The sequence below is a fragment of the Mobula hypostoma genome, chromosome 19 (assembly GCF_963921235.1).
Source record: "Mobula hypostoma chromosome 19, sMobHyp1.1, whole genome shotgun sequence".
Taxonomy (NCBI): domain Eukaryota; kingdom Metazoa; phylum Chordata; class Chondrichthyes; order Myliobatiformes; family Myliobatidae; genus Mobula; species Mobula hypostoma.
In genome coordinates, this window is record NC_086115.1 from 43,277,549 (window position 1) to 43,302,517 (window position 24,969).

Consider the following 24,969-nt stretch of genomic DNA (forward strand, 5'->3'; position numbering starts at 1 on the left):
TAATTCCCTCAGAAAAGGAATAGAAACACGGAGTTATACAGCACGGAAACACTTCCATTAGCCTAACTCAGCCAACTAAGTTCTCTACTTGAGTTAGTACTATTTCACTACCTTTGGCCCATATCCCTCTATTTCTTTCCTATCCATGAACATTTCTAAATATCTTGAAATGTTGTAATTCTACACACATGTACTACTTCCTCTGGCACCTGATTCTATTTACCCACTCAGGGGTTCCCAACGTTTTTAATGCCATAGTCCCCTACCATCCAAGGACCCCAGATTGGGAACCCGTTTGTGAAAAAGTTGTCCTTCCGATCCCTTCTAAATCTTACCCATCTCACCTTCAGAATACTGTATCCTCTAGATTTAAACTCTTATCCTGAGGAAAAGACTATAACCATTAATTTTACCTATACCTCTCAGGATTTTATAAAGTCACCTCTCAGTTTCCTACACTCCAGGGAAAGCCTATCCAGTAGCACAGTCCCAGTAACACCTCATGAATCCCTTCGGCACCCTTGCCAGCTCAATCACATCCTCCCTATAATTGGACGACGATCCATGCTGCTGAAAAACTGCCTGGGACTAGGAAAGATCAAGCAGCAGATGACACCAGATTCAGGTTAGTTTAGTACCAGATACAAGGTGCGATGAATTCATTGCTAGTGTGAAGCTCAGAGGAAGCAGTATACATGATAAAAATACAACAATAAACACAGTGCCGAGAGCAAAGCAAAAAGATTCTTCTAAGATTATCATGTCATTTGATGTAGTGCAAAGAGAAACGCTAAACTGACACATTGAATAAATCCACTACAGCTTCACACTCCAATATCCGAAAGCTTTTGGCCCCGCCCCTCGTCTATCATTGGCTCCTTCCGCCCACGACTGCGGCTCTGGCCCCGCCCCCGACTGAGGTCAGCGGTCCCGCCTCCTGGGGCCCGTCGCCCGTCGCCCGTCGCCCTGCCTGGGCCCAGGGGAATCAGCCCTCAATCATTAGCCCCGCCCCCGATTCGCTGACAGCACGGGGCGCGTTGGATGCCGTGCGGGTGATTTTTCGGTCTCGGTTGCTTACGGGTTAATGTGAGTGTTGGTGCCGCAGGGCAGAAGTTGGGCCCAGCTCAGGGCCAGGACGAGGCCGGAGATCGAAGTCCGAGCAGTTCGGAGCCGGAGCCAGGCGGTGGCCGGGAGGGTCGAGCTTTCCTGCGGCAGCGACGCTATGAGCGAACGACAGAGCAACCAAGATGAGGGCCTGCAGGGTAGGTGCAACCGCGACCGGACTGAGCCCGGGGCTGGGGGTGGAGGTTGATGCTGAGAGGCTGGGGGTACTGCGAGGGGGTGACAGCGGTAGATGCAGTCGATGAGATGAGGAGTGAACCCAGCAGATAACCAAGTGAACAGACTGGGTGACAGTGTAGATCGTGGGAAGGTGAAGGTGTTGCATCAACCCCACGCATCTCGCTGTGGTCTCTCACAAACGGCCCAGTACTTTAATTGCTGACTCTTGAGGCCCCAGTATTGTCCAGTCTTTCTTTTTCTGGTTGTATCGATCTCCCTGAATGGGCTACTGTAACTCATTTAATGGGTGGACGATTTTGAATCCTGTATTTTCTTACCAGTGGATCTGACGATTAAAATGCAAGTCTTTAATATATATACTACCTATCACAACTTGTAGTTTCTTTGAAAGTGAATCGCAGTCAATGTACTTATAGCGCGCAATCACTGTAATACAGGAAACGAGACGGTTAAATGTACATTACGCTGCCACATATTGAAATAATGATTTGTTTTCACTGATGTATCATGTAAATATAGTACAGCAAAATAGCACTGGTACTTTAAAATGATTTCATGGGATCTCTTGCATCTATCTGGGAGAGAAGATGAATCTGAAAACATGGACTGAAATAACTAGCTCAGTGAGTGTCAGTCACAGATCGGTAGGATGTGAACCGATTGCCTTTGTGCTCAGTGGCAAGAGGCCTAAATATCGATGTTTTCTTAAGATGCTAAGGTAGATGGCGGATGATGTGCCATCCTGTTTTGTGAAGCTGATTGACAGAACTTAGTTTTGTTAATTACCATTTATAATTATTTTTTAATGAGTACTTTATTGAAGACTTGTGCCAATTGTTTATTTTTAGCATTCTGGAATTGATAGGACTCCTAAATAAAATCATTTGTTGGAAATACAACACAACTAATCCTAGAGTTTACATTTGTTGATAATTGTTATTGGTTATAACTTGGATAGACGTTCTTCTCTGATTGCTGAAATGAAGACATTTATAGAGTCTTTATGCTCTTTCTCCATTAAATCTGGAATTTGATTGCAGCAAGATTTTCGAACCTTGTGTGTCCAGTTTGGTGTTTGATTTTAATTCCTGCTCTGAAATCTTGCTTGAAAGTTAAACAGTTCTGTTAAACTAGGAGTGTTTGCAACTGGAGGAACGAATGATGTCACCTCAAGTGTGGTTTGTTAACAGATCTTTTATTAGCACTTTGAGCTCATTGGGCTTAACTTCTATAATCTCAGATAGGAACAACTTGTTCAGAGTACTCACCATCTAAAGCAGTATCTGTTGAGGTTAAAGCAGGATTTAATGTTTCTCTTCATTGACAGTTAACGATCCGAAATGCTAAATGTTTTTTTCTTCACTGGTACCACCTAACCTGTTGAGTGTTCATGTCATTTTTGTGATTTTTATTCTAGATAATTAAGCATCCACAGTAATTTGCTTTTATCTCAAAATCTTAATTGGAGAAAGAAGATCAAAGATTCATTTTAATATCAGAGGATGTATACAGTAATACCTCCTGCAACTCTTACTCATCACAGACATCCACAAAGCAAGAACCCCATAGAATGAATAATAGATACATCGAAGCTCCCCCACCCTCCTCATGTTAGGATAAAAACTTGTTGGCATAAGAACTTCTGTGTGTTTCATAGTTTATACTAGTAATGGTTATAATATGGAAAAAGTCACCTTGGCTTGGAAGTTAGGGTACTGAGTAGAGTCAGAGTTCCCCTGCATCTCTGTCAGGGGGGAAAGAAAAGCATTTAGGGAACGTCTGCATTTTCCTGACAAAATACTTGAGGGAACTGTGCTCCAAATATGTTCTCGCTTGAGAATCAATGCCAATTTTCTTTATAGAGGTGAATCTTTTTTAATTTAGCCAGTTGTCAGTTAGTTTATAACATTGTTCATTTTAATGATATTTTTCATTGTATGTGGTCATGTCTGGCAAGGCCAGCATTTATTTCTGATCCCTACACATTCCATGGACTTCGGTCATTTCAGGGCAATTCAGAATGATTGCTATAGCAGGCCAAACCAGATGTATTTCTGTAAAAGGTCACTAATGAACCAGATTTGTTATGACTGCCTGTTAGTCCTGCTGTCATCATTACCACTTACCAGCTTTTTATCCCAGATTAATTAAAGCTTTCTGCTGCTGTGGTTGCTTTGCCTTGTGTTTCCCAGAGCCTTGGTCTATCTCCCCAGGTTACTCTTCAGCAACATAACCACTCTTGCCACCCGATTCCATTGACGATAGCAGCTTAATTTTAAGGGGAATCTTTATATCTTTTAATGAAACGTGCAGCTAAAGAAAATGATTACCAGAATATTCAATGAGGTCTCTGGTCTGCATTTTGAATGTAGTTAGCCCTTTCAGTAATCATACTTTGGAGTGTTAATATAAACTCACAGTTGTAAAATTCATCAGCTCATCATGGGTACTAGCCTCTTGTAGTATCCAAGGCATCTTCAAGGAGTGGTGGCTCAAAAAGGTGGTGCCCATCACTAAGGAACCCCCATCACCCAGGACATGCCTTCTTCTCATTGTTACCATCAGGAAGCAGGTACAGAAGCCTGAAGGCACACACTCAGTGATTCAGAAACCCCTTCTTCTCCTCTGCCATCTGATTTCTAAATAGACTTTGAAACTGTGAACACTACCTCACTACTTTTCTAAATTTCTGTTTTGGCACGACTTATTTAACTATTTAGTATACATATGTACACTACTACTGTTTGTAGTTTTTTTTTCTATATTTATCACGTATTGCATTGTACTGCTGCTAAATTAACAAATTTAACGTTATACGCCGGTGATATTAAACCTGATTCTGAGTGTACTTGGAGTACCAGAATATGGATTAGAGCGGATAACCTGTTGCACAACCCATATCAACATGTCTGGTCACATCTGTTGGAGAGAATTCAATCTTTACTCTGGAGCAGATATGATGGGCTACCTGAAAGGGGTGCAGTTAGGGAAAGCATTATATGACAGCTGTTTTATTTTACATCTGAGGCTTGTGTGCATTAAGTTAATGATTAAGCTGTATTTGTGAAGCATTATTAAAAGGTCTAGGAAGGAACAGATGTCTAAAGTTTTGTTGTTCAAATGAAAATACGTTATAGCTTATTTTGCTAGGGCTACCTTTTTATATTTTAGAGTAATTGTATTGGTGTGTGTTCACGTGGGAGATTTTATTCCAAATAAGTTGCTGAACTATAGTTGACTCTGAACTCTGGCTGGTGCATTGAACTAGACTATCTGAATTTGAAGTGCTGATCTTCATTATGTAAAGTTTACTTTGGGTCATGGGGAAAATAGAAATGTAGATTTATATGGGGTTGGATGAGACTGTGCAATGCCCTTTTTGTTTGGCAGTTAACCAGATACTGGAATGTGGTCGGAAAACTACATCCACACACATTGTGCAAATGTGGCTATTTTGAGAGAGGTTTATGCACAAGTGCTTAAGGCCTGTTGGCACAGTGCATTGAAAGCATACTAAGTAGTTGAGCAGTGATTTCTTTTTCCTAAATTGCACAATCCAATAGAGGAAATGACAGTTCCTCTCACCCCTCACTCTTTTAAGTGAATTGCATGTTATTTTCGGCGGCTAGATGGAATTTATTTACTTTAGTAAGGTAAATGGGGAAATATTTTCAAATGTTAAGGTACTAAACATTGAAATGTTGGGTATTAGTGTGTGATGAGAGAAATGGGATTAACATCTCCACCTCCTCCTGCTTCTTTGTCAGTTAAAATGCTTGATATTGAAACTTCCCCATTCTGATAAAAGGTTATCTTGTTTTCCTTTACATACTTGTTGCCTGATTTGCTGAGTGTTTCCACTACTTTCTAACTACATGTAGTTTGATGAGGTATTTTCGGGGAATTGGACTGGGAGACTGAAAAGATGGTGCATGAAATGAGGAATATGAAGAGCAGACGGAGTAGGAGAAAGACCAGGAGAAGATAATTTTACAGTACCTTGTGTGAGCTTAATCATTTTCATGAATGCTTGAGTAGAGGATAAGTTACTGGGTGAGCAATTTAGAGGTCTAGAGTTATAATCAGATTTAGAACATGGAATAGTACATGACAACAACAAGCCCTCCAGCCCAGCAGATCTACATCAATTACTTGATGACTGTCTGAACTAATCCCATCATTGTAGCTGAAAGCTTAAATTTAGTTAATTGAATATGCAATGTTAACTAATGCTAACCTCTGTAAGGAAGATGATGAATCCCATCTAGGAATAAAAATTTGCTGCCTTGATCTGATTTGTCCTTAGTAACTCCTTCAAAATGATTAAGCAAGTTTTCCAGTTGTACCTCAAGCCTATCATACCATGACTGATCAATGCTGACATCAACTCTTCACCTGTGCCAGTTTTCCATAACTCTCAACTGTTCAATTTTTAAATATTTATCTGCCTCCATCTTAAATATATCTAATAATCTGTCCTCCACTACCCTCTGGGGCAGAGAAGTCCAGAAATTCATTGCCCTTTGAAACAAATAGTTTCTTGACACCCCAGATTTATGTGACTGGCCCCTTGTTCATGACTCTAACTGTAGAAAACATCACACATCTACCTTATCAAGCTGTACTAGGATCTTGTATTGAAATACAGGCAAGCAACTTGATATTGATTGAGACTCCAGATTTGGATATAGCAAACTCATTCTCAGTCAACCTTGAGAAGTCCTCCTCACAAACACTTGGGCACTGGTGTCTAAATTTGGAGAATTGTCTGAAAGGCTAGTTAACAATTGCCTAATATAATAAAATGCATGGAATTATACATTAATTATATCTAGCAATATCCCAGATTTCTCCAACATTAACAGAACAGATTTGCGTGAAGTTATGATGTGGTGATATATCATCAGAGAGGTGCAGCCATAGTTCTCAATATTGACTGCAGAACACATGGATTCTGAAAGCATCAGGTCAAGCACTGATAAGGAACCATTCTGATTACTATCTCCTGTCTTTCCTGAATCATCTAGAATAGCACTAAGGGAAAAGAGTAGGAAAGACACAGAATACACTCTAGGCAAGTCGTTAGCTGTTGCAAGACTGAGTTGGGAGCACTGAGGTAGTTGAGTTCATAAGGATGTGACACCCAAGCTGCTTGTGAGCTTCTCAGAAGATAATTTTTCCCAAATACAACAATAAAGCTGAGTAAGCGGCTCTCAAGAGTTCTGTCATGTTTAAGAAATTCTAAAATCAGTGTATTCACATTTGTTACAAAAATGTGATTTTTGTTCTCTTCCTTTAGTAAGCCTATTTTCAGCTGCATTAATAAAACTGGCTCATTTTTCTCTAAGGGGAAAAAAAAGGATATGACTTTTTAATGTTCACTGCGTTGTATGTGAAAAATTTTATGATTAAGTTTATGCAAGTAAGTTTAGCCAAGAGTAAATTATAGTTACAGCCTAACCTCTGGCAGATTTATGGAATGTATCCATAATTGCGCCCACAGGGAAAACTAAAGAACTGCATGTTCTATATTAATGGTCTTAAGCTAACATATTTTCTACCTCCTCAACATATGTTCTGGTAGTGGCTGGTAAACCTCACTATTATTTTTAAACATTTGAATATAATTGTGATGTAAGAAAATGTTATCAGTCAAATAAATTATCATTTCAGATCAGAGGAAAGTATGTTTATTTAGTGCAAAGGGAGCTGGAATTATGTACCTTGACCTTGAATTAATAGTCAGATACATTGCGTAATCACATTTCCTTCTATCCAGCGAACACGTTAGGTATTCTGGAGAGGAGCAGATCTGGCATCATACTTTGTTTATGCATGTATTAAAGTTGACAGGGTATCAGCTGGCTGTTTAGCAATTGGGAGGTGTGCAGTAAATATGTACCAAACTGTTTCCCTTGTGACTGTCACTTGGGTTTGACCAGGGAACATACTGGGAAGCACAATGTGTTTGCAAAACAGTCTTGACGAAGGATCTCGGCCCGAAACATCGACTGTACTTCTTCCTATAGATGCTGCCTGGCCTGCTGCGTTCCACCATCATTTTGTGTGTGTAGGGTGATGAAAGTTGTATTTCCATGAATTCGATTATGGGAATAACTAATCTTGAGCATGAATTATAAAATAGCAGGAATCCCAAGCTGAATTTGGTTTTGTGTAGCAGTTTTTGATATTAATTAATTGGCATTATTAATTTTAATCATTCAGCTGATTAGTGGAACAGTAGAGCATCCGGAAAACTGGCCTGGTTTATAAACTTAGAGCCTGCCAGTCTGGATGCATTTACTAATGTGGAAAACCCAGGCATGCAGTCTATTTGTTACGCCTTTTGTACTCCGCTAACTCATCAGAATTTCTCATTGGGGTTTCCTGTTTTAGCAACTGCAGCAATGGGATTGACCTGGACCCAGTGAAACAACATGGCATATAGAGAACTGAAAGTGTCATAATAACCCCAGATGCTGGAAATGTTGTTTGCTCGATCTCCTTAAATGTTTTACTAGTGATAAGGGGATGAAGATGGAGTTTTCTCTAGCAAAAGCTGAAAAATGTAAATAAAGCTAATAATATATGGTTAGTGGTGTTTGAGGAAGTCAGTAGATGGAGAATAGAACCCATACTTATAGATTTAATACAAAAGTATAATTTGGTGATCAAAGCAGATCCAGTAAGTATGGATAAATTTATCGAGCTATTGCAGCGCTGGGGTTGGAAGGTTCTATCTAAGAACGCTTGGTGAATTATTACAGTTCATCCAATGAATGGTACAAACTGCTGCTACAGTGAGTCAGTGGGGGAGTGAGCAGGTAGGTTGCCTCTCAAGTGGCTCTCTATGTCTTGTATGATTTCAAGTTTCTTGAGCATTGTTGAAGCTATCTTCACCCTGGAAATGGAGACTTCCATCACATTAAAGCAATATCCTTTATTTTTAGACTCCATTGCCCTGGAAACAAGACTTTTTTTATATCCCTTATAACATTATAAAGCTCTACCAGGTTAGTGTCTGCAAAAGTCTTTAAAATTATGAGAGGAATAGATGGCGTAGACAATTATAATCGTTTTGCTGGTGTGGAAATGTCAAATACAAGAGGGCATGGCTTCAAGGTGGAGAAAGATTTAAAGTGCAGACAAGTTTCTTACATAGAGAGTGGCTGGTGTCTAGAGCAAGCTGACATGCTGAAAAATGGAATTTAATGCAGACAGATGCGCGGTGTTGCATTTCAGTTGGGCCGACCAGAGTAGGTCTAATACAGTGAACGGTTGGGCACTGAGGAATGTGATAGAAAAAAGTGATCTTGGAATACAGGTTCATAATTCATTAAAGGGGGGGTCACAGATAGATAGGGCCGTAAAGAAAGCTTTTGACACATAGGCCTTCATAAATCAAGTACTAAGTACAGGAGATGGGCTGTTATGTTGAAGTTGTGAAAAACATTGGTGAGGCCTAATTTGGAGTATTGTGTGTGGTTTTGGTCTCTTACCTACTCTTTTAATAAGGTTAAAAGAGTCCTCTAGGCCCAGCAACATCCTTGTAAGTTTTCTCTGTACTCTTTTAATAAGGTTAAAAGAGTACAGAGAAAACTTACAAGGATGTTGCTGGGCCTAGAGGACCTGAGTTATAAGGAAAGATTGATTAGGTTAGGACTTTATTGCTTGATATGTAGATGATTGAAAGGAGATTTGGTAGAGATATACAGAACTATGAGGTTTACAGGTAGGGTAAATGCAAGCAGGCCTTTTCCACTGAGGTTGGGTGGGACTATGACCATAGGTCATTAGTTAAGGGTGAAAGGTGAAAAGTTTAAGGGAAACATGAGGGGAAACTTATTCACTCTGGGTCATGAGAGTGTGGAGTGAGCTACAGCACAACTGGAGCATGCAAGCTCAATCTCAACATTTAAGAGAAGTTTAGGTAGGTATCTGGATGGTAGGGGTATGGAGGACTATGCTCCTGGTGCATGTCAGTTGGTGTTGAGGATGGAGACCAGTGTTAATGGAAACAACATATTTCACTGTATGTTTTGATGTGCAAGTGACAAATCTGAATCTTCTGCTTCATCACATTACATCTCTCATATACTTAACTTGCAGGTGCACCTAACTTGTGTGCTTCCTGACATTATACATTTCTATTTGTCCCCATTCCTACTTGTCCATATCTTGTGCAGTGACACATATTTCCCTTGTTGCCACCTTTACAGTGAAATTCCTCCATTCTAGACCTGTTCTTTCCCTGTTTGCCATAGAAAGCTCAGAACACCAGAGAAAGGGAGAGAACTGGCACAACATTTCCAGAAAGCATTCTGTCTGTAAAATGATAAAGCCACCGGTGGAGTTGTGCAGTTTCTGACTTGAAGTGTGGAAATGATGACTAATTGGTGTTGTAATTAAACATATCTCAGTGTTATCCATTATTAAGTTTCTTTGATGTGACTTCAACAATAAATTGTTATTATAAACAAAATTAGTTCTTTCCAGGACTCATTGTCTGTATCTACCTTGGGTGTGCAGCAGGAGTTGGATATTCGAGGTATCAAATCCTTGAAGGAGCTGAATCCTTCTGAGGACATCCTATCATAGGACTGATTTAGAACATGAACCAGCTCAGATTCTTGTTCTTCACTTGTGAAAGAGAGCATACAGTGGCTTGAAGGCAGCAGTGGAGAGAGCACATTGATTGCCATGGTTCTCTCTTAAGTAGGACACATGCGACATTTCAAAAGCTGAAGATAAAGAAGTGAATTATTGTGAAGTTTCAATTGGTTTGAACAAATCTTCCAGTGTTGTGGTGGAATTAAGAGGGTGGAGGCTGTAGCTACTGAGATGATTTTGTACTCCACTCAAACAAGTTTCAGCATGCATTAGAAACATCTTTGTGGAGACTTTGGATGCCAACATGTCAATTAAGATACTGTAACTTTGTTGCTGTTGGACTATTGTCATCAGAAACACTGTAAACAAACTCATTTTCAGGAGTAGGATGCTTATAAGCATGTTCATCTTCCTGCCAAAGACTCTCACTATTTATTTTTGCATACTTGCTTTCTTTTCATTGGCATATTTTACAAAGCCTGTAAAACCCATGGACCTTGAATTAAACCCACAAGTGTTTTGATATGAGGCCTTAATTGAGTAATTAGCATATGTTATTGATTTTCTGCTTTTCCCAAAGGGTTTACTCATTTGCAGCCTCATGCATTGAGTGAGATTAGGAAGTAGGTGGGTTGGAGCCAACTTCTCAAGTAGCCAACAGTTTTGTATAGGCTTTCCTGGTTTTCAGTTTGTATTCCATTGCAGCAGTGCTGAAAGTTAGGCTGCTAATTTGTATTTACTGTTGTAGTGTATAATCTCATCATTAGGGTTGAATGGACGTCCCTCAGTTCTGAGGTTGGTCCTAGATTCTCCCACTGTAGAAAACATAGGAAACATCTTCCCCACATCCACTCTATCTAGTCCTTTCAATATTTGATATGCTTCAATGAGATCATCCCTCCCCCCCCACCATTCTTCTAAACTCCAGCAAGTACAGGCCCAGAGCTATCAAACACTCCTCATATGTTAACCTTTTCATACCCAGTGTCATTCTCATGAGTTTCCATCTTTTCTGAGATAAGGGCCCAAAAAGTCTGACCAATGCCTGATAAAGCCACAGAGCAATTGATTTGATGACCAAATAACTTGTTCAGGTGGTGTTGGTCAAATGAATAATCGGGACTTGGTGCCTTTTAAAATAAAAAAAACGAAAGTTAGAATGGGCTTCCAGTAAGGGGGAATCTCTAAATTTTTCAGCCAATAAGAGCTATTGTAATTTTGGAGAGACAGAAAAGTAAAACAAATTTAACAGTAATTGACCTCCTTCCCTAATCACAGTTGTTGCATCAAGCAGAGTGTTAAACAAACAATACAATGAGTTTGAAAAGGATAAGAGTATATATAGCTTCAGGCAGCATGCAGACAAATTTGAGAAAGGAGATGGTGAATACAGGACCAGAAATGTTATATTAAATGAGCACATTATGTGAAACAGGGTAGATGAGCTTACAGTATAGTTAGAAATTGGCAAGTATGACATTGTGGGTATCACAGAGTCGTGGCTGAAAGATCACAGCTGGGAGCTAAACATCCAAGAATGCACATTCTATCAAAAAGCAAAGAGGTGGGCAGAGGGGAAAGATTTGGTGGCTCTGTTGTATTTTAAAAAAAAGAAAAACAGTCCTTTGCAAGAAGTGACATAGGATTCAGATTTATTTATCACGTGTACATTGACACAGTGAAGTATGTAATTTACGTTAACAACCAACACACCCAAGGATGTGCTTGGGGCAGCTGCAAGTGTCACCACACATCCTGGTGCCGGCATTGCATGTCCACCATACTTGGCAGAACAACATGGCGCACAACAAAATAGAGCACAACAGGCTACAAAACAACAATAAACCATGCCCCTTTCCTCTCTCCCACTTTCCCTCCACTTACACATACGGACAGGACTCCAGACGTCTGCCATGTGGGCTATGACTTCCGAACCCGATTGACCTTCCGTCTTTGGTCTTCATTATTGGCCCCAGGACTAGACGATGACAGGACCCAAACTCCAAGGATATTGACTGACCAGTCATTGTGCTTCCTGCTCACACAGGCTTACACGGTCCTGAGATGGCCCAACAACCATTACTCCATCAATAGCCTTTTGAGTGTGGAGCAGAGGTCTGGACTTTGGATATCTTTCATCCCATGTCCACGTAGCTGGCCTTTGAATGCAGAGCATGGAATGGGGGCCTGACCTCTAACTCTCCACATCCCTGTTCCCTAAACCCTTATCTGACCCCTAACTTCCTCCTCTGTCCCCCAAACCACTCCAATGAAATTTTACTATCTTGAATTCAAATTTCAGTCAGAAGGTGTAAAATCCTTACGAGCTAAGTTAAGTTAATAAACTGCAATGGTAAAAAGACCCTGATGGGATTTACATACAGTCCTCTGAACAGTGGTCAGGATGTGGGTGCAAATTACAAGAGGCAATGGAGAAACATGTAAGAAAGACAATGTTACACTGGCCAAGGGGGCACTTCAATATTCAAGTATACTGGGAAAATCAAGTTGGTCCTGGAACCTAAAAGAAGCATTTTGTAGAATGCTTAGTGGATGGCATTTTAGAGTAGCTGGTAGTCAAGCCCACTATAGAAAAGGCAATTCTATATTTGGTGTGCAGTGAACTAAATTTCTTAGGAGTATGGACAAAGAACTGGCAGATGGAATACAGTGTAGGGAAGTATGGTCATGCACTTTAGTTGAAGGAATAAATGCTTAAATGGAGAGAGAATTTAGAAATCAGAGATGTAAAGGGACTTATAGGTTGATTCAGTAGCAAGAAAAGCAACTGCATTATTAGCATTTATTTCGAGAGTATTTCACGAATATAAAAGCAAAATGTGATGCTGAAGCATCGTATGGCATTTGTCAGGTCACAGTTAGAATATTCTGAGCAATTTTGAAACCCATATTGAAGAAACGTGGGCACGTGGCCAAGTGGTTAAGGCATTGGACTAGTGACCTGAAGGTCGTGAGTTCGAGTCCCACCCAAGGGAACGTGTTGTGTCCTTGAGCAAGGCACTTAATCACACATTGCTCTGCGATGACACTGGTGCCAAGCTGTATGGGTCCTAATGCCCTTCCCTTGGATAACATTGGTGTCATGGAGAGAGGAGACTTGCAGCATGGGCAACTGCTGGTCTTCCATACAACCTTGCCCAGGCCTGCGCCCCTGGAGAGTGAAGACTTTCCAGACACAGATCCATGGCCTCGCAAGACTAACGGATGCCTTTATCGAAGAAACATGCTTAATATTGAAAGACCTGGATAGAGTGGATGTGGAAAAAAGTTTCCTGTAGTGGGAGAATAAAAGGATGCCCCTTTAGTTAGAGATGAGGAGAAATTTCCTTAGCCGGAGGGTGATGAGTCTGTAGAATTTGTTGTCACATCCAGCTGTGGAGGCTATAATCACTGGGAGTGGAGGTTGATAGATGATTAATTGTTATGAGGAAAAGGCAGGAGAATGGAGTTGAGAAGCAAAACTGAATCGGCCATGATTGAATAGCAGAACAGACCTGATGGGTCGAGCAGCCTAATTCTGTTCCTATGTCTTATAACAGTGAGTGCTGTGCTATTCATTATTGCAAAAAAAATAGATTTGTAAAGTAAAGAAACAAATCCCAAAGAAGTCAGTCGTGTAAATTCATAAATTGTGGGATTATTGATTTGGTCTTGAGCACTCAAGTTTTAGTTAAAATGTGAGAATGTGGCATTAAGAAGAAACTCACCCAGCTGTTGACAGGGTACAACATGACCAAGAGGAATAGTATGTTCAATCTAATATGACGTTAAGTTTCCAACATTTGAGTTTACTTTTTTTTAAATTTCTGAATTCCATTTTAGACTTAATATTTTGGAGCCTTGATAGGTAATGGTACAGTACTCTTTTAATGTTATATTGTTAAAATCTAGAAATCTAATTTCTTGGACCTTAGTTTACATGAAAATTATGTGACTGTATCAATAAAATGTATAGAAAATGTTTATGCCAGTCCAAAGGTAGAATTGTTCTACAATAAAAATGTACTCTGTACACTGCCTGTGAGCTAATGCACAATATTTTATCACTTCTGTAGGCAGTCAATCTACATTTATCTGTGAAATATGTGGACATATGTTCCTATTGCCTTTCGAAGTGCACTCAACTGGTGTTTAGTAGCTGAAAATCTAATTGCCTGGTCCATTAGGGTTCCTTCAGTTACACTCGTGCCTGAAGAATTTTAATAATCTCACCAAAGGGATACCAGTCATTCGGAATATGTCTTCTGATGCCCTTTCTAAACCGCTTCCAGTAAAAAGACTATAAATACACATGCAGTGTGGAAAACAAAAGATAGACAATGACATAAGAAAAATATGAGCAGGCAACAACTTTATGCTACATATAACCTTGGGTTTTCTGTCTCACAATTTTTCATCCTTGAGGACATCAGGCATGAGAAACAAACAAAGTTAGAACTGAATGGATACTTGGACAAGAGTGGGTTGGTAGAAATAAGTTTGGTTCCAGGATACCTGGATATCTATTATTATACATATTTTACAGAAAATAAAGCAACCATCCACTTATCTATGCTTAGATTTTTTCGCCTAGATTCAGATATGCACCTGTCAATATCAGACTTTCTGTGATGCGTTTGTCAGCCCATATGGACCTGCATATGAGCTCCAAGTTCCCACACACTGGTCAGGGAATTGGAGTGCTCAGATTATGGTGTGCTCTGTTGTTACTTCACTTGAGACTTAGAAGGGCATTCTGCTGATGGAAAAACGTAGAGAGTGGTTAACATGTATATATTACGCTGGCAATGGACATAGTGGAGTCAGAAACAACTACTACATCTAAGTGACTTTTAAATGGACACTTAAATAGGCTAGGCATAGAAGGATGCAGTCATAATTCAGGCAAATGAGACTGGTGTAGATCAGGGGTTCCCAACCTTATTTCATGCCATGGACCAATACCATTAAGTAAGGGATCAGTGGACCCCAGGTTGGTGATAAGGTCAACATTGAAATGGTTGGCTCAAGTATCTGTTTCTGTGCTAAATGACTCTGACTTTATGACATCACAAGCATCTTCCAAAGCTTGCCATAGGGTGCTCAATTACATACAAGTTTCTTCAGATGTACTCAAATTAACAGTTACATTTTGAAAAATGTAACATACGAAAATAATACAATATTTAGTTAGCACAAGAGTGGCAGATGTTTCCCGGAGAGTAGCTAATCTCAGACAAGGCATTGCAGAATTGCCCAACTGACACTTTCTAATTGCCTAATTCTTCTTCCATGGCAGTCTGTCTGTCTTTGGAAGTATATTTGTTAAGGGCTTGACAATCTTCTGAGTGCTGCATAGTATCGTGGGAGAGTTGTGTTATAATTTAGGTTCTGAACTTGTGCTTCACTTAAGATTGAGATTTTTTTTACACAATTGTCTTCAACTTTTTTTGCAGTTTTTAGGGGGGAGGGTTGTCCTTACTTGGCTCTAGTGCTACAGGAAGCAGAGTAACATAGAAACATAGAAAGTAGGTGCACCAGTAGGCCATTCTGCCCTTCGAGCCTGCACTGCCATTCAGTATGATCATGGCTGATCATCCAACTCAGAACCCTGTACCAGCCTTCCCTCCATACCCCTGGATCCCTTTAGCTACAAGGGCCATATCTAACTCCCTCTTAAATATAGCCAATGAACTGGCCTCAACTGTTTCCTGTGGCAGAGAATTCCACAGATTCACCACTCTCTGTGTGAAGAAGTTTTTCCTCATCTCAGTCCTAAAAGGCTTCCCCTTTATCCTCAAACTGTGACCCCTCGTTCTGGACTTCCCCAACATCGGGAACAATCTTCCTGCATCTAGCCTGTCCAATCCCTTTAGGATTTTATACGTTTCAATAAGATCCCCCCTCAATCTTCTAAATTCCAACAAATATAAGCCTAGTCGATCCAGTCTTTCATCATATGAAAGTCCTGCCATCCCAGGAATCAATCTGGTGAACCTTCTTTGTACTCCCTCTATGGCAAGGATGTCTTTCCTCAGATTAGGGGACCAAACCTGCACACAATACGCCAGGTGTGGTCTCACCAAGGCCTTATACAACTGCAGTAGTACCTCCCTGCTCCTGTACTCGAATCCTCTTGCTATGAATGCCAGCATATCATTCGCCTTTTTCACCGCCTGCTGTACCTGCATGCCCACTTTCAATAACTGGTGTATAATGACACCCAGGTCTCGTTGCACCTCCCCTTTTCCTAATCGGCCACCATTCAGATAATAATCTGTAAATAATAGTAATAGTAGTAATAATAATAATAATAATAGTAAAACTGCAATCTGTTGCAAGATGATAGTATGTGAAGCTTTGTCTTTGGTTAATATAGAAATAGATTTTTAAAACATTCCTCAATTTTTAACAGAAGTCTTACTATTGATTTAATCACTCTTGAGCTCTTGTTGTTTCGGGTTTGAAAGATTTTTTCAAAGTCCTCTAATAGAGGCAAGTTAATGACTGAAAACACCCAATTTTGTCAAACATCAAACTGAAACAAAGATAACTTAAAAATTCAAGCACTAGTTTCATATCGTACAGCATAGAAATCTTTTGTATTTCCAAGAATTCCTAAAAAAGTCTTTCTAAAAATCTAAGAAACAAACTAATGCACAGCTTGGTAGATTATACAGTCTGAATAATGGTCTGTGGCTTTGGATTTGTTATACTATGTCTGCAAGTAAGTTAGTTTGAAAGTAAAACTGAGTGCTGATCACTGAGTTCCAGCTTGTCTATGAATAGTGATATTCATCAGACATGCCTCCAGGCTACAATGTGTACCATGTCTTAAAAATGCACTTGGAGGCTAATTTGCTCACTCTTATAAATAAATTAAAAAAATAATCATGACATTAATTGTCTGCATGTCCAGCATAAGCTTATTGAAAGCAACTGAAACCTTGTATGTAACACAATATCTAAACTATTGTTGATGTGGTAAAGTGTTAACTGGGAGCTGCCAAGAACAGTGTTATACATTATTCTTTCATGATATTCTGGAATGTTGCTTAAACAGTGATTATTTGCATGTTTATTTGGTGTGTTTTCCTTTTAATTCATTCAGGTTCTTGGGTGGAATTACACTATAGTAATAGCATGCAAAATGGAGGACAGGAGCAGGTTCCAGCTTCTAGTTCCATCCTCAATGGAGAAATGGAAAGAATACTTCTAGATGCTCAACATGAATCTGGTCGGACCAGCTCCAGAGGTAGTTCCCATTGCGACAGGTAAATACAACATGAATTTCTATTGTGAAAAATGAACAGCAAATGTATAAAACACTTAACAATTACAGATTTAAATGGTTTGAGTTGTAATGCACATAATGATGGAAATAACTGGGAAAATGTGCAGGTTAAGTGATTTATTGTTTGGATTGAGTTGTTTTCTGACCTTTGGCAAACTATTTGCAAATGTTTTTTGTCACCATCCAAGGAGATATCATCAAGTGTGCTGTTCATTTGTGGTGTGTGCTCTGTATGCTTGGCCTTTATGTACTTATCAATCAGCTGATTGGTCACCATTCTGGAAGTTGAATTGCAATGTGGGGGTGGGGGAAGGGCCTCATCGCTGATTCGTTGCGTGGTAAACTCTTGAGCTGTGGTCTGGAATTTTGCCTGCATTGGCTGATAAATGGGAACGAGGTCTACACATCTGTTTACAGAATTGTCTGCAGAAAACCATGCTTCTAGGAATGCTCTTTCATGCTGCGTGTTTGCTTGCGCCATGACTTTCATTGATGCCCAGTTCAGTTTGTGCTCACCTCTTCAAAATCCAATGTGGGGTCTGCAGCAAATATTATGTGAGCCAAACGAGGAGAAAACTATCCACAAGGATCCATGAACATCAACTGGCTGTGAAGCAGTATGACCAACTGGCCTTAGTCTCTACCCATGAAGATCGAGAGGGGCACAAATCCATATGATGATGAAATGTTTGCAAATGAATTATCAAGATCAGAGGACAACTCAGCCCAAGCACATAATGATTTATTTGAAGCTACCCATCCTAAATGTGTCGAAGTAAGAACAGCATACACAGCACACAAGTTGATTCCTTCCCAAGTAGTTAATTCTTCAAATTTGGTTTAAATTATTATTTTGAATTGTTTACTCATCTTAAAATGTACCAGGGAAAGTAATGCTGACAAATAAAACTTTGCTTTTTATTTATAAAAATAGTTTTCCACAAGAAAATAATTATCATTTACAGCATAGGTAATCTCCCAAATCTTCACTTTTTAATCTATGCTTGATTTCCATCTGAACAGAATCAATCAGGGCCTCTTGACAGTTGTAAACACAGCATTAGCCCCCTACTTTACAAGGTCTATTTCTATTTTTTACTCATTTGATTTGCAGCTTTGGGCAACTGTGCTGTAAAGCCAGACTATTCCATATAATTAGCTATGTATTTTGTATGTTTTACAACCTCAGCAACATTTAGAGCTTTGGAAGCTAATCCCAATGGATCAAGTACATGTCAAAGATGCTATTGTATACAGTACATTGTCTTGACAATTTGGGTATTGCTATGGTCTTGGAGCAAGCGCTGCATTAGCACCTGGATCTACTATCCACAACAATATGTTTAAATTTGCTGGGTCAAATTTATGTGTTTTCACTTGCAGCTTTAAAATTTTGTAACACACACAAAATACTGGTGGAACGCAGCCCGCCAGGCAGCATTAATAGGAAGAAGTACAGTCGACGTTTTGGGCCGAGAACCTTCGTCAGACTAACTGAAAGAAGAGGTAGTAAGAGATTTGAAAGTGGGAGGGGGAGAGGGAGATCCGAAATGATAGGATAAGACGGGAGAGGGAGGGATGGAGCTAAGAGCTGGAAAATTGATTGGCAAAAGGGATACAAAGCTGGTGAAGGGAGAGGATCATGGGACAGGAGGCCTAGGGAGAAAGAAGGGGGGAGGGGAGCACCAGAGGAAGATGGAGAGCAGGCAAGGAGTTATTGTGAGAGGGACAGAAAGAGGAAAAAAGAGAGAGGGAAAAAATATTAAATAAATAAGGGATGGGGTAAGAACGAGAGAAGGGGCATTAACAGAAGTTAGAGAAGTCAATGTTCATACCATCAGGTTGGAGACTACCCAGACGGAATATAAGGTTCCTCCAACCTGAGTGTGGCAGTAGTGGAGGCCATGGATAGACATATCTGAATGGGAATGGGACATGGAATTAAAACTTGTGGGCACTGGGAGATCCTGCTTTCTCTGGTGGACGGAGCATAAGTGTTCAGCGAAAGGGTCTCCCAGTCTGCGTCGGGTCTCACCAATATATAGAAGGCCACACCGGGAGCACCGATCACACCAGTCAACTCACAGGTGAAGTATTGCCTCACCTGGAAGGACTGTCTGGGGTCCTGAATGGTGGTAAGGGAGGAAGTGTAAGGGAATGTGTAGCACTTGTTCCGCTTACAAGGATAAGTGCTGGGTGGGAGATCGGTGGGAAGGGATGGGGGGGGCGCGAATGGATAAGGGAGTCATGTAGGGAGTGATCCTGCGGAAAGAAGAAAGGGGGGGAGGGAAAGATGTGCTTGGTGGTGGATCCCATTGGAGGTGGCAGAAGTTACAGAGAATTATATGTTGGACCCGGAGGCTAGTGGGGTGGTAGGTGAGGACAAGGGGGAACACTATCCCTGGTGGGGTGGCAGGAGGACGGGGTGAGAGCAGATGTGCGTGAAATGGCAGAGATGTGTTTGAGAGCAGAGTTGATGGTGGAGGAAGATTTCCTCGTGTTTGCATTTTTAAAATTTTGTACCTATCTTCACTGTCTTTTGCACCTTCCAGTGATGTTGTTAAAATCTTCATTTTGCGTTTAAAGTTCAACAAAACAGCAAGTATGTATCAATGAACACATTTTACAGTTGCCATCCACCACATGCCAATATCATTTGATACTTGCATGCTTCAGTATCTTTGATCTATGAAGCTAGTTACAGTTAAACTTCAATAATCCACTATCCCATTGTTCAGAAATTAATGGCTAGCAGCTCGCTTGCCATATTCTGTTTCCTGCACTCCTTTTAGACTCATGAGAGCCCATTTCTAATGCTCCTTTTAAACTTATCATGTCCAAACACCAGAGTAAGCAGTTGGTGGAATCTTTATTGCACACCCTCAATGATAAATCCTTTTGAGGTAGGGTTCCAAAATACTTCAGATGCAAATCGTCTATTACTGCTTTAAACGGAAACTATTGTCTGCCTTCTATTGCATCTTTCTCATGTAGTTTTCCAGTAAAGCACGTCTTTTTTGGTTTCTTTTGTTGAGATTTAAGGTCCTTGATTTAATTGAACTAGAAACATGAGAAAATTTACAGATGCTGGAAATTCAAAGTAACACACAAAATGCTGGAGGAACTCAGCAGGTCAGGTAGCATCTAACGAAAAGAGTAAACCCTGATGCAGGGTCTCAGCCCAAAACGTCGAATATTTACTCTTTTCCATTGATGCTGCTTGACCTGCTGAGTTCCTCCAGTGTTTTGTGTGTATTGCTTTAAATCGAACTACATCATAGTAAATGTGAAACTCTGTCATAATATAATACAGCAAGGTTATTCATTAACCCTTTCTCAATGCACAATACTCGACAGTCATTCTTGTTTCTAATGCAAGCATTTTTTTACATTTCTAATATAACTAACATCTAAAATATTGTCATCATTGAATAGTTCACCTTGTTTCTTTTGTAGCCCTCCACGTTCCCTGACTCCACATCAGCCACGCTGTGGTTCAGAGATGGATACACACAGCATTGGAGAAAAAAACAGCTCACAGGTGTGAAAATTTGAAAGTATTCCGTCACTTTTCTTTAAAATCTGTTCTAGATCTTGCAGAGTAGTCAAGTAATTATCACAGCTCAGTAAGTAAAGGTAGATATACTGCAGGTTTTATATCAATGACACTAGCAACTCTAAAGTTCACCATAAGACAATCCTGCAGAATTTCTTCAGGTTGTTGTTATTTTTTTCAAATGAATGATGGAAAACATATTACATCTCTTGTGTTACTTCCAGTGATAAGGTTCTAAACCAGTTAAGTGAATTTTGCAATCTTATTTGGATTAGAAATAACTCAATTCTGCATTGCATACAAAGTTGCGCAACACAACTGGTTAACCATAGTTACAATACAAGTCTAAATGTAGGATCAGTTATGGTCTTTGCAGTCCTTCAAACCTGCTCCACCATTCACTTAGATCATAGCTGATCTGAGTCTGATTTCTGCTGTACTTTTACCTGCTTCTTCTCCATAACCTTTGTCTCCACTCTAGTTCAGTGAATGGTATCTCTCAGCCCTTAATGTATGTTTTACCATAGCCGCGGATATCTGGGGTAATACATTCCATATATTCAAGACCCAGAAAGAAGAAATTCCTCCTCCTATGTATCGTAAATGGATGATTCCATTATTTTGAACCTCTGCTCCCTAGCTCTGGACAGGTAAGCTTCACCAGTGGGGAGAAAAACAGTGTTAAAGCTTTAGGTGGAACACATTTCAAAAGAATAGATACCCCAACAAGCAGAATGTCTTGTCGGCATTCACCTCTCAGGGTCTTGTAGATTTTGATAAGATCATCTGTTATTCTTCTAAACTGTTATGAGTATGGCCCAACATACATAATCTTTCCTCGTAAGACATCCACTTTATCTTAGGAATCAGCCCAGTGAACCTTCTCTGAACTATCTGCATAGAGAAGAACACCCATGCTTAATTAAATGGCATGTAGAAATCCATGCAATTGTGGTCGTTCCAATGTCCTGAATAATAATAACAGGACTTCTGTAGTTTTATGCTCCATCACCATTTGCGTATTGACAGAACCAAAGCAGTAATTTATGAGTAATATAAGGAAGGTTCTAAATGAATAAATGATCATCTGAAGCAGGTCGGTATTAAGCGGTGTTAGCAACCCTTATGCATCCCAGGATGTCTAAGTCCCCAGGATTGAATGAGATCTACCCTGGATTGCTATGGGAAGCAAGGGAAGAGATAATTAGGGTCCTGATGAAGATTTTTGCATCTTCTTTATCCACAGGTGAGATGCTAGGTAACTTATGTTGTTCCTTAATGTAAGGAAGAGATAAGCAAGGTAACTACAAGCCAGATCACACAGCCAGAGGTAGGGAAATTATTGGAGAAAATCTTAATGGATAGAATTTGTGTACAAGTGGAAAGACACAGACTAATCACAGTTAGTATGCCTGTGTACAGGGGAAGTCTTGCCTTGCTAACATATTTCAGTTTTCTGAAAAGATAACTCAGAAACTTAATAAAGCTAGGGCATTAGACATTAGATATTATCTATAAGGATTTGATAAGGTATGTGCTGAGGTTAAAGCACATGGGGTCCAAAGTGAACTAGCTAATTGGTTCCAAAATCCATATAGATAATCCATATAGATAAAGTTTGGTCTGGTGACATGAGGCAGAAGATAGTGAAAGAAGATTGAAAGTCGGTGACCAGTTGTATACCACAGGAATCATTCTGGTATCCTTGTTTATGATATTTTTCAGCAATTTGGAGGTATGATTAGCAAGTTTATGATGGTACAAGAACTGGTAGTGTGGGGGAGGTTATCTATAATAGGATATTTTTCAGGTGGAGTGTTAGCATGTTGGTAGATGGAATTGAATCCTATTAAGTGTGAGGTCAAATATGAGTAGAACCTGTGTAGTAAATAAAAGAGTGCTAAAGGATGCTGAATTCCAGGAGATTTAAGTGCATATTTGCCTGAAAGTAGCAACTGCAAGGGTGATTAAGGAACTTTATATCATGCTTGCCTTTGTAATAGCATACTATATGAACATTGACATGTTATGTTGCAACTTTACAAACCAGTAGTTAGACCACACTTGGAGTATTGTGTGCAGTTTTGGTTACCACACAATGGGAAAAATGTGGTTGTGCTGGGGAGTGCAAAGAAGATTTAACAGGATTGGAGAGTTTTTGTGGTGTGGAGAAATTGGATAGTTGGTGTTTGTTTTTCCTAGCGTAAAGGAGACTTATGACTGACCTAACAAAGATATATAAAATTATTAGAGGCATAATTGTCTGAATATTTTTCTTATGGTAGAGATGTCAAGAAATGAGAAGGCAAGGGCCTAAGATGAGAGGGGGGAATTTGCAAGGAGGTGGTGGCAAGATTTATTTTTCCACAGAATGGTTGATAGCTAGAACTCATTGCCTGAGGAGATAGTAGAGTCAAGTACAATTATTATGTTTGAGATATTTAGACAGGCAAGGTGTAGCGGATAAGGTCCTAATGAAAACAAGTGGGATTAGTGTATATTGTACAAGGATTGGTATGGACATGTGGGCTGTGACTCTACTTAAATGAAGGAGCTTAATTTTAGCAAGGTCATAAATGTGAAGACTGAAGAGATGACATGTTCAAAGGAGCGTTGATTACAGTGTGTGGCATATTTCCACAGGCAGTTTCCAGATTAAATCCAAGTGTGAAAAGTTATAAAGGAAAGCATTGACAGGATATGCACACAAATGCAAAATATTTAATTTATTACAATGAGTTTCATGTGCCTTATGGTTATCTAGACATTTAATCAAAACAAAATGTAATTCAAAGTAAGAGGGCAATGCTTTCATTACAATTGTTACAAATACATTTTGCAGTGATGACAATCATGCAAAATCCAGTTAGATGGTGCCGCGCTCAGACGCAGTGGCTTCTACCGGGTCAACCAAAGGTGTTACTGCCTTTTTAAAGCATTTTTTATGATCGCAAGACCCTGCTTGATATTTAGGAGTTAATATACTGGAGGTCTACCCCATTAGCGAGTTGCTCACTGGCAGAAAAACTGAAGGAGGTGGACTGTGATGTTGCCTGCGACAGAGCGGCGTTGGTGCACGAAGGAGGTGTGCAGTGTAACAGCGAGTGATAGTCTTAGTCGCTTTTCTTGTGATCGCAAGACTATTGGACTTTGGTGGTGTGAAATGCTGCAAGTCCAATTTACTGATGAATGCTAGGGGAGCTGTGTGCCTTTGGTCCTAGTGGGAACCTAGGTCTCAAGCCAGAGTGTCCCCTGCTTGCAGCCGCCGAGGGGAAAGCGTTGGAGTCTTGCGCTCCACCAATGTGCTGGAGGCAGTGGACAAACTGTGTTGTGTTCAACTGTTGACTGCTACAACGTTCACGGACTTGGACTGTATATTTTTTGTGTGACTGTATATTGCTGCTATCAAATGCGCTTGATGTCTTAAATGTGCCTTGTGCTGTGTATGACTGTTCCTACTGTGTTTTGCACCTTGGCCCTGGAGTAACGCTGGTTTGTTTGGCTGTATTCATATATGGTTGAATGACAATTGAACTTGAACTTGAAAAATCTCATAGCATTTTGCAACAAGTACTAACAAAAATAATTACCAATAATTTGCTGCTATTATTTTGGAGGAGAGTAGTTACATCAATGAAGTGAAATTGTTTAAAGAACTTAGGAAGATAACAAAATCAAACTGGAATAATTATCCTTGGTTGATAAAACCTGTAACTGGTTATTGATATAGACATAGGTGTATGATATGTGCCTTGCAAATATTTGAATATATCCTTCAACTTGCAGAGGCCGGATTGCAGTTGTAAACCAGTCAGTAGGTCTGCAAATGGTTAAGAGCCAGTGTGAGTTGGTAGAGAACTTTGCATTCAATGTGATGTCTCCTCTTGCACATGTAACCACATGCAAAAATTATGCACCGGAAGTCAGGTCAAAACACATTTGACCTCTCATTCATCTCTGGGCTCACTGTTAATTCCTTTGGTTTTGCATAGCTTCACATCCAGTCCCGCTGCTTCATGCCTGACACAGCAAAGCAGAATTCATTTGAATTCTTGATTCATCTTGATTATAAAGTCAAATTTTTATTTTTTTATTATTATTTCCTGAATAAATGCTTTCATGCATTGTTTGTATTTTTGAATATTTTATTTCAAATCTTAATATTTTGCTTTTTAATATGAATTGGTCAATTATAGTGAGGCAGTTT

At 39.8% G+C, this 24,969-nt stretch overlaps 1 protein-coding gene across 1 annotated transcript in view; it reads left to right on the forward strand.

Annotated features, from left to right (window-relative positions):
- The first annotated feature begins 921 nt into the window (after positions 1-921).
- Positions 922-24,969, forward strand: part of bnip3 (BCL2 interacting protein 3) — a 32,403-nt gene continuing 8,355 nt past the window's right edge. The window contains exons 1-3 of the mRNA XM_063071793.1: positions 922-1,262; positions 17,024-17,186; positions 20,663-20,747. Of these exons, the coding sequence (XP_062927863.1) occupies positions 1,223-1,262; positions 17,024-17,186; positions 20,663-20,747 (288 nt within the window). The 5' untranslated portion in view covers positions 922-1,222. The remainder of the gene's footprint in view (positions 1,263-17,023; positions 17,187-20,662; positions 20,748-24,969) is intronic.